Below are 10,025 nucleotides of genomic sequence, written 5' to 3'. Positions count from 1 at the left end.
GGGTGACAAATAAAGGGCCATGTTTGCTGTAATACACAATGAACATGTCGCTAGGGGAGTTCATTTCCTGCCATTTTGTGAGCAGGGATGTTTGAGGATAGTGAAGTTAACCAAAATTATACACAGCTTTGTTTCCGGTTTGAACTTTAGAAAATCTCCACAACACGGGTCAGCCGTGATTTTATGACGTACATCAGCTGTTAGGAGGTCTTGGCCAGGGATTCCCAGACTTTTTCACGCCAAGATCCTTGATAATACAACAGAAACTGTAACAAAAACGACAGAGAGAGAGAGAGAGAGAGAGGGAGAGAGAGAGAGAGAGAGAGAGAGAGAGAGAGAGAGAGAGAGAGAGAGAGAGAGAGAGATGTTCAGTAACATGTCACAAAATGACAATTTTGTACAGTTGACGATAAAGGTCTGAGTTGTTTTTTTTTTTTTAACAGTGGGAAATAAATTGTATAAATTCAAAGAGAAATTTCAGCCCAGCAATAGTTTTTTGATATCGCTGGTTTATTTTTTGTGCAAAATCCGGGGCTTTGTTAGAGCTCTGAAGCTGCCACTTTTATTCTGAAGGAGTCGAACCGGAAGTCATTTTGTTGTTGCTGCGGGCAACAAAGACTGCCAGCGTGATAGCTAAATGGTAAAATCGTGCCGCTGTGTTCAATGGTTGATCCTGTGTTAACCTACATATAATGACATATTCCGATGTGATTTATGTGCATTTAGTTGTGGACTTCTTGTTAAAGTGTTGAAGACTCTATTTCAACCATGAATTGTAGCTAACAGTGCAGATAAATCTCAGTGGTTATTGCTACAGACTCAGCATGCAGCTTTGCTCCTAATGCTGCTACAGCTGGCTGACATGGACCACCATGAAAACCAAACGTAGGACAACGATGTTAATGGGCTTAACGATGTTAAAGCATCTCATAGCACGGCTGATGCATGATGTGATGGGAAGCAAATGATCTTATAATGACTAAAAGATACATCCAAATCAAGGTAGGTTGTGGTCATAAATTTTACTCGCCTGTTTTATCGATTGCTAATGTCATATTTTATTTATAAAAGAAAGCCTTGCATGGAGCTGTGGCTGTAATACTTCAGTGTATTGCTAGATGTTTCAGGTCAAAGTAGTCTGTTAGTTTAAAGAAGGGGAGACTTGAGGCAATCGTAACATTTTTTAAAAGGATTTCTCGACATCAGTTATTTTTTGATATGACTATAATATTGCATGTAATGCAAGTCAAAGTCTTTGCTTTATGGGGGGACTGACACTGAAAAGTAAGTTACATTGATCCACTATATCTCGCATAAAATTACACCTCAAAGTAATCACATTACTGCTTGAGTCTCAAAATTGTTGTTATTCCATATATGGGTTAGATTATTTCAGATGTGCTGCATTGTATTTATATGTACATCATACTGTATATATACATTATATGCAAAGCAAAAGTATTTTTCTATTTTAGCAGAAGACTGCGTAATTGTGCCAGTGCTAATCAAGTTAAAAGTTTAAATTTAGTCCAATTAAAAAGTATGTCAACACAGACAAACGAGGTACTTACATTGAACAATATGGCAGGGTCATGATGAAATCTTGCATGTTAGTGAGAAGCATCAGTGTTATTATACTTAGTTCATGTAATCAATAGCCTAGAGATAAAATTGATGTAAGTTTAAATTCACAGACATTTAAACTTAAAACTGCACGAGAAAAATTCTGAAGATCCAAAATGTAACTTTCATACCTCAAATTAATTTTTTTGTTGAAACTAAGTGGTATCACTCTGGCTTGTTACTGATTGGAGGAGTTGGAGTTACAGTTACCCCCAGTCTCATTAAAATTGTGTTCTATAGTTGTTACATACATATAATCTTGTGGGAAAGCCAAACACAATAACTTAATTATTTTTTCTTTCACAGATTGTCTTCAACTTTCAGTACTCTGCCATGACACTAATGGGGACCTAAGATCCATCACTGGATTTCCTAATTGAAAATTAAATTCTTCTCTTGAGAGAAACTGGAAATACACATAAGTTGCCATGCGGATCAGTCTCTGTCAGGGCCTGCTAACTGGCGCCATCATCCTCAACCTCCTCATCCTCTACTATGTGTCTCGGGCCCAGCAGCAGATGATGGAGAAGAGGAAGGAGCTTGGCAGAGGCACACGAAGGGCTAACCTTCCAGCCTCTGGTCTGGGTGGAGGCCTGGGGGCACTTGTAGGAGCTGGTGGTGAGCCTGGAGTGGTCGGAGGGGAGGGACACAGTCGTGGCCCACGTGTGACTGTCCTTCTTCGGGAGTTTGAAAACTTTGAGAATTATGTCGGGGATGTGGCCACTTCCTTCCTCCGCCAGAGACCTGAGCTTCCCTTCCTGGCTGTGGCAGACACATCTCCGTACCCTCCCTTGGTGCTTCCAGAGGGGGCGCGGCTTCTGGTGCTCTCCCCAAGCCCGGACCAGCCGCCACAAGCTCACCGACCAGAGTTCCATGTCCAGACGGAGTTTGTGCTGCTGGTGCCTGACGGGGTGGAGCTGGAGCAACCTCGGGCTATTGAGAGGCTGATCAGGGAGTTGGAAGGTGAGGGTGGGGGCCCCGTGAGGCTGGTCGCTGCACCCGTGCTGGCTCGATCTGCCGTGCAGTGTCTCCACCTGCGGGTGAATCTCAGAGAGTGGACAGCCACCTACTCACCAGCTGCGTCTGGGAGCAGCGGGAGTGTGTGTACGGCTCTACAAGGAGATGCAGTCGTCCTCATTCGCACTGAGGATCTTTTTAACCTTTCGGTCCCTCTGGGGCGTCCCCTTTTCTCTTCGCTCTTCATCCAGACAGCCTTGAGAGGCTGGAAGGTCAAGCTGCTGGAGAGCCCCTGTTTCTCCGCAAACCACCGGCCCCTCTTCAGCTCCGCTCACAACCAGTGGAAGGCCGACACTCGGCTGAAGGACGCCACCGGGAAACTGATGAGGAGCTTTGGTCTGAAGCGCCTCCTGCTGCCTGATGGGAAGGAGCAGTGGTACGGCTGCAGCAAAGAGACGCCCCGCTGTTTTGGCACTGTGCAGGATGACACTCCGGACTACCTGTATCTGGATCGCTGGACACCTCCCTGCTGTCTGCGAGCTCTCAGGGAAACCACCAAGTATGTTATCAACATACTGGAGACCTCAGGTGTGCGCTACTGGCTAGAAGGGGGAACTTTGCTGGGCGCTGTTCGCCATCAGGACATCATCCCATGGGATTATGATGTGGACCTGGGCATCTACCTGGAGGATGTACCCAACTGTGATCACCTGAAGAACCTGGACTCAGGCTCTCTCGTGGATGCAAATGGCTATGTCTGGGAGCGCGCAGTGGAAGGAGACTTCTACAGAGTCCAGTACAGTGAGGCCAACCACCTGCATGTCGACCTCTGGCCGTTCTATCCACGTAACGGAGTCATGACCAAAGACACATGGACAGAGCACAAACAAGACGTGGAGTTCCCAGAGCACTTCCTGCAACCGCTGGTGCCCATGTCCTTCGCTGGCATCACTGCCTACAGCCCCAACAACCACAGAGCCTTCCTGGAGCTCAAGTTTGGAGAAGGGGTTATTGAGAACCCACAGTATCCCAACCCCGCAAAAAAGAGGCTGGACAGAAGTAAATTATGAGACATGTTAGAGACTCTTATGTTATGTGGTATTTGTTTACCTAATGGCACAAAAATCCTGCCTCACCTTCATGTGTGTTTTTAAAAAAAAAAAAAAAAAAAACAGACTACAGTGATGCTGGAAAATAAAAAGGTGCCAAAATGACTGCATTTTACCAGAACTGAAATCCATACGCTAGTGTGTTTACATCAGGCACCTTGAAGAATCAAAGGCCAGGTTTACTTATTGACACATATACATAGATGCTGCATTGACCACTTGAGCCTGCTGCTGTGATATGTCATCATCAGTGCCATACTGGTCCAGGCGAGACTGGCCTGTGAACAAATACAAGTAACTGGGGGAGCTGCCAGTTTTCTAAATAAAACACAGTATAACATTTAGAGATGCAGTGATCCACTTTTTTTTCAGTTTTGCTGCCAGTACTGATACACACGTGGAAAGTTCCTATCTTGTTTTTCTGTGTTTCGAGGCTGAAATATCATTTCACTAAGGAATTGTTAAGTTAACCAACTGTTACTACTTCAGCACACTCAGTTGCAGATTGTCTCAAGTGGTGGGTTCAATTGTCGCTACAGCGTTTTGGCTGTGGACTTAAGATTGAATAATAACATAATTATAATTCATAAAAATATCAGACCATTGAATCTGGATTGATACATGGATCAGTGACGTCACTCCGATATCCTTTGAATGAATTACATCAGTATCGGTACCCAATAATGATATTGGATCAGATTTGTCCCAGCTTCAATAACATTTACATTCTGCAACCAATTTTAGTGAGTCATATTATATTCAAGAGTTTATTATGATCTGTGTGGAGTAGGAAAAGTGTTTTTGTTTTTTTTTGGACTTACTCCTCATCAATCACGAACCCTTATATAGAAACAACTCATTGAAATCGGTTGAGAAAAGTAAACGTCAAATTATTTTTTATCCACAGTTCCCGTGTTTACTTCTCTTTGTTTACGGGTCAGTCTTGCCTGGTCCAATATGGCGGTGAAATAGGCAGTCAAGATTCAAGGGACAACACAACAGCAACGTATGTACGTCAGTGGTTTCCTTACATGGTGTACTAAATCTGTATGTGTTGTACAGTAAAGTATAAATACGACTGCTGTAAAGATACTTTTAAATGATATTGATATTGGCTTCCTATTAAAAGCTACAGTGTACATGATCTCAAGCAACATTTTAGGTTTTGTACAGAATTATTTAAAAAGAAGTGGTGTTTTATGAATTTCTTGACTGTGTGGAGTTGATTTGCACTGACTCTTTCAGTTTTGCACAGTTTATGAATGAATGCTTCTGTATACCGATGCCATTTGTTACCTGACAGCCATAGTATAATTATCTTGTTTCCATGTGGTGAAATTAGAAACATTTAGGGCTGCACAGTCAAAATCTCAATATGGCCAGGTGCGATATCCAAATCACAGAAGCTGCAATTTTTTTTGAAAAATGTGTAAGAAAATAGCATTATACTATACTATAGTGCTGCAGACATGACCTGACCTACAAATCTTATTCTCCACATACAAGAAAACATGTTTCTTTGGTATAGACACAAACAAACGTCAAAATGTAAAATGATCATTCCCACTAATTGTGAATCATATCGTAATCGCAATATCTGTCAAAATAATCATAATATGTGTGTTTTTCCCATATTATGCTACCTAATGTTATTCATTCTGTTATTTTTGGTATATGGGGAGGATGAAATGATGCACTGTCAGGCCTAAGTATTCACTTAAAAACATAAACCCTTGGCTGAATCTGTAAATGAATATTAACCCTCAGCTCAATTATGTGCGTTACTACTGAGCATCATGTATCGACTGAAATGAAATCTCAATTCAATAGATTGTTCCAAGAACACATTTGAAAAGAAGTTGAACATGAAAAAACACCATCTTCTTTATGTATGACATGTTTCCTCTGGTGTTGTTAGTCGTGTGATCAATCAAGGTCTTCATTTCACAAACTGGTCAAATAAAGGAGTCATAACAGATAAAATGTTTATTTTATTCATTTGTTGTTTAGGACTTTGCAAATCCACTGTAAACACACACAAATGCACCATTTGCTTCTCAGCACTAGGTGGCACTACACACCTTTGTTACTCCCGACCCTCTGCACCAAGTTGTGTTCACAGCACTGTCAACAGCTTTCTTGGAGTTGTTCAGCCATATGGCAGGAGCCCAGGGAGTGGAGGATTTTATGACATGACATGTAGGAATCACAGGAATGCAGCTCATCCTCTTTTTTCACTGGTCCAGCAGTGTCAACTAGCTACCTAATCGTGCTCGAGCAGATCTTACTCTGTATTTAACAATAGCTGGCTCTACCTGTTGATGCTGCACATTCCTGCATTGTTCATGTATGGCTGCTGGTAATTAAATAAGCGTGTATTCCACTGAGAGGCCACGTGTGGTTATTTTTGGATGCAAAAACATGAAGGATCCTAAACTCTAACCCTAAATATGTCTCCTCTCTTGCATGCTACCACTGTATGGCATCTGGAGGTGACTGACTGTTACATAATGTCTGTGGCAGAGGAAATATTTAGACCTTTTACTTATGTAAAAGTAGCAGCACCACACTGTGAAAATACTCCACTGCAAGTAAAAGCACAACCTCGATTCGGAAAAAGTTGGGATGCTGTGTAAAAAGTAAAGAAAAAGAATGCAATTATTTTCCAATCTGTTTCGACCTATATTCAGGTGAATACAGTACAAAGGCAAGATATTTCATGTTCTAACTTCTAAACTTCATTCTGTGTTTTTTGTAAATATACACTCATACTGAATGTGATGCTTGCAACATGTTTCAAGAAAGTTGGTGCGTGGTCATGTTCACCACTGTTACTTTTAACGTCACTCAGTAAGCATTTAGGACACTGATTGTTTAAGTTTGAAAGCGAAATTCTCTCCCATTCTCTTCTTGATATAAAAAGTTGTTCACCAAGCCAGGGTTTGTGTGTCCTGTTTTGTGCTTCATAATGCACCACACATTTTCAATGGGAAACAGGAATGGACTGCAGTCAGGCCAGTCTAGTATCCAAACTTTTTACAAAGCAACTCTGTCGTAATACATGCAAAACATGTCTTAGCATTGTGTTGCTGAAATAAACAGGGATTTCCCTAAAAAGGCAGCAACTGTTGCTCCAAAACCTGTAGTGCTTTCACAGGTTTCACAGTTACCCATGATGCCATGGGCACTAACACACACCCAATCATGTTGAGAAATGTTGTTCCACGCAGTCTTTCACAAAGTACTGAACCTCCCCTCATCCTTGTTTGAGGACTGAGCCAATCATACCACTGTCAACTGTTATCAGTGAAGTCATTTACATGTTCAGTGTTCAACTGGTGTCTTCTGAGCATTTCACAACTCTCCCAGTGTTTTGTTGCCCTTTTGTTTTGGAGAACATGTTGCAGGCATCAAAATTAGAAGGTGTGTATATTAACAAAAAACAATAAACTTAATCAGTTTGAACATTACATATTTTGTATAATCTTTGTACTGTATTCAAGTGAATACAGATGGTAAACGATTTCTAAATCATTACAATCAAACACTTTTCTTTGTTTTTTTGTTTCACACAACATCCCAACTTTTTTGGAATCTGGGTTGTATTATCAGTAAAATGTACTTAAAACATCAAAAGTAAAAGGACTTGTGATACAGAAAAAATGTCCCTGTGTTAAACAATAATAGTAGGCAATAATAATTTTAAAAGAGCATCATATGTTTCTACTGTCACTGTCCTGTGGGAACCACATATCTCTAAAACAGCAGGGTTTTTGAGCTTTTTTTTTTTTAATCTCTGTGACAGTGCATTTTCCACCTAATCCAAGGTTTAAGCTTATTTGGTTCAAAACGTACGTAGGAGAATCTTCTCAACTCATAAAGGAACACTTAATCCGTCACTTTACCTGAAAATGCAGCCACAAGTTTGAGTTGCTGACTGCAGTCAGTGGGGTTTAAACACACAGGGAAGGTTGTAACAAACAGCGAAGAGACACAAATAATAAAAAAGGCCTTTATTGTTCAAAGCCTACAGACAACATACTAACTAACCAGGAAAGTTGTTTGAAACACAGCCCCACTGTAATAAATCATTACAAGTACCATGTCCATACAGACAACACAAACATCAATGATCACTCAATGATCAAACCAGACATCCATATTGTGAAAGATCTCACAGAGGAATGTTAACATCTTTACAACCTTGTACCAAGAAGACATTAAGTAGTGTTTTGAGGCAACGGTTAAGGTTTTAGCAGTGTCATGTTTGATAAGCCTGTAGAAGTGATTAGACTTCACACATGATCATGATGGTGAAAGACTGCAAAACCAGTACAAAATAAAGCTGATAAATAATACAGACCTGAACGCACTGAGAAGATCATAAGTGTGTGTGTACATTCTGTATATAACATTAGTTGCACACGTCCCACTAATTTGGTAGCGCTTTGAACGGTTAAAAGATGATGTGGATGGAAGAGATAAACATTCAGTATTAATCGGACATGTACATACATACAGCATATATTGCATTATGCATGTTGTATTTGATAAAGACGTCATCACTCTGGGGTACAACTCATCACTGCTACACCACACATTTTCCAAAGGCTGAAGTATCAGTTTTTCAAATGCCTGCAGCCACACTACAAAAGGACAAAAAAAAATAAAAATAAAAATCACCAAATGGAAGCATCTTGCACACACAGTCTACACTCACGCCCAAAAGAAGATCAAAATTGAACATGATAAAAAAAAAAAAAAAATTATCACTAGTTACTTCAAAAAGACACTGGCAGAAAAAAAATTAGAGTTACTAAAATGTCAAAACATTGGCTTATTTTCTTTGGATTCTGATTAGGGAAATAAATATAAATTATAAAATAATTAACTGAGGCATCGACAATGACAGACGAAGCCCAAATCCCATGTTAACTAGTATTTCATGTTTATGGCCATCACAGAGAAAATATAAATAGCTTTAAGTTCAGACACGCTTACTAGTTACTCAAGTCCTTCAGGTGTACAGGTGTTCAGTCAAAACAAACCAGCAGTCCGCTGCTTCTCTTCCGACACCGTAGAAAAATCCTTGTAGTGGAAGGACTTAACTTATACATCACATAGTCACATCATGCTTTACACAACAACATCAAACAGACTGTCCATGTTCTTGTTGCACACTGTGCTTTAAAAAAACGATTTGTACATTGCTGAGATGCTGAGATCTACACTCTCCCTGGAAATGCCATTCAGTGTCATCAGAAGCTCAACAGCGTCTTCCTGGTTGCTGGGTCGCTGTGATTTTTGGTCTCAGAGTATTAAGGACAGTCTTTAAGTGTAGTTAAACCTGAGGTTATGCTGCCTGTCATCATACTGAGGTCCATCAGAAGAGGCAGAAATGCAGAAATGAGGTCAAATTGTGTCCATGTGTGTTGATGTATTTTGATTCCTTGAGAAAAATGTTCATTCATTCAGCTTTGGGACATTATTAAGAACATCATTTGTGCTTTGGACAATACAAATGAAACGTTTTGCAGCTCTGTTGTCATTTCTCACCATGTGGAAGGCATTGTAGATGAGAGAACCATCCACAGACACAATGATAGACTACGAAAAACCTTGAAACCCCTTAAAAAATATAAAAAGAAAAAATGTTTGTGCAGTTTGTCATACATATATTTTCACAGCTAGTTTCATGCAGATTATATGAACACTAAACTAGTGTCCATGCTTTACATTAACACAAATCATATGGGACCTATAGTTTAAATACAATAGTTGAAATCTGCATGAAACTGACCATAATCATGTACAATCAATTATGCAAACATTACATGTTAAAAGCATGTGATCCAATACAAGATCTACGATCCTTGAGATTGTAGAAGAAGACTGAAATCTGACAAAGTTGAAAAGTTGAACACAAAAGACAAAAACAAAAGGTGGCAGTAATGAAAACATTTTGAAGGTGGTGGATGGAGAAGATGAACTTTGTAACACTTTCAATAACTATAATGCATTACAAACCTACTTATAAGTCATTGTACTCTGCTTATACCGATGGATAATTTAACTTACAAGTACTCGAATATTCATAATGTTTGTAATAATAATCATAGCACATAATATATTTCAGAATGAATTAGAAGGTCTGAATATTTTATCATTGCTGCTTCATTTAAAACATTTTTTGCTAATAGCATAGTGCTTATATTATCGTAGTTGTAATACATTATAACAATTTTATAACACTTCTGATCATGTTATAATGCATTATAAGCAATTAATATTGTACTACTTGACCTTGTAAGGCCTTATAAAATGTTTTATAATGTG

General features: G+C 39.6%; 1 protein-coding gene across 1 annotated transcript; it reads left to right on the top strand.

Moving 5' to 3' along the window:
• The first annotated feature begins 1,933 nt into the window (after window positions 1-1,933).
• Window positions 1,934-5,672, top strand: fkrp (fukutin related protein). Its single transcript, XM_084716918.1, has one exon. It carries the CDS (start codon window positions 2,052-2,054, stop codon window positions 3,648-3,650), a length of 1,599 nt encoding a protein of 532 aa, XP_084573044.1. The 5' UTR covers window positions 1,934-2,051; the 3' UTR covers window positions 3,651-5,672.
• Window positions 5,673-10,025: the final 4,353 nt, after the last annotated feature.

This window comes from Lutjanus erythropterus, chromosome 4 (genome assembly GCF_056507025.1).
Source record: "Lutjanus erythropterus isolate fLutEry1 chromosome 4, fLutEry1.hap2, whole genome shotgun sequence".
In the NCBI taxonomy this organism is placed as follows: domain Eukaryota; kingdom Metazoa; phylum Chordata; class Actinopteri; order Lutjaniformes; family Lutjanidae; genus Lutjanus; species Lutjanus erythropterus.
The sequence above is the reverse complement of the archived record's forward strand: the minus strand, read 5'-3'. Positions and strand labels throughout refer to the sequence as shown.

What these genes read in the sequence shown, in the direction of transcription:
- fkrp (XM_084716918.1), top strand. Translation starts at nt 2,052, where the DNA reads ATGCGGATCAGTCTCTGTCAGGGCCTGCTAACTGGCGCCATCATCCTC.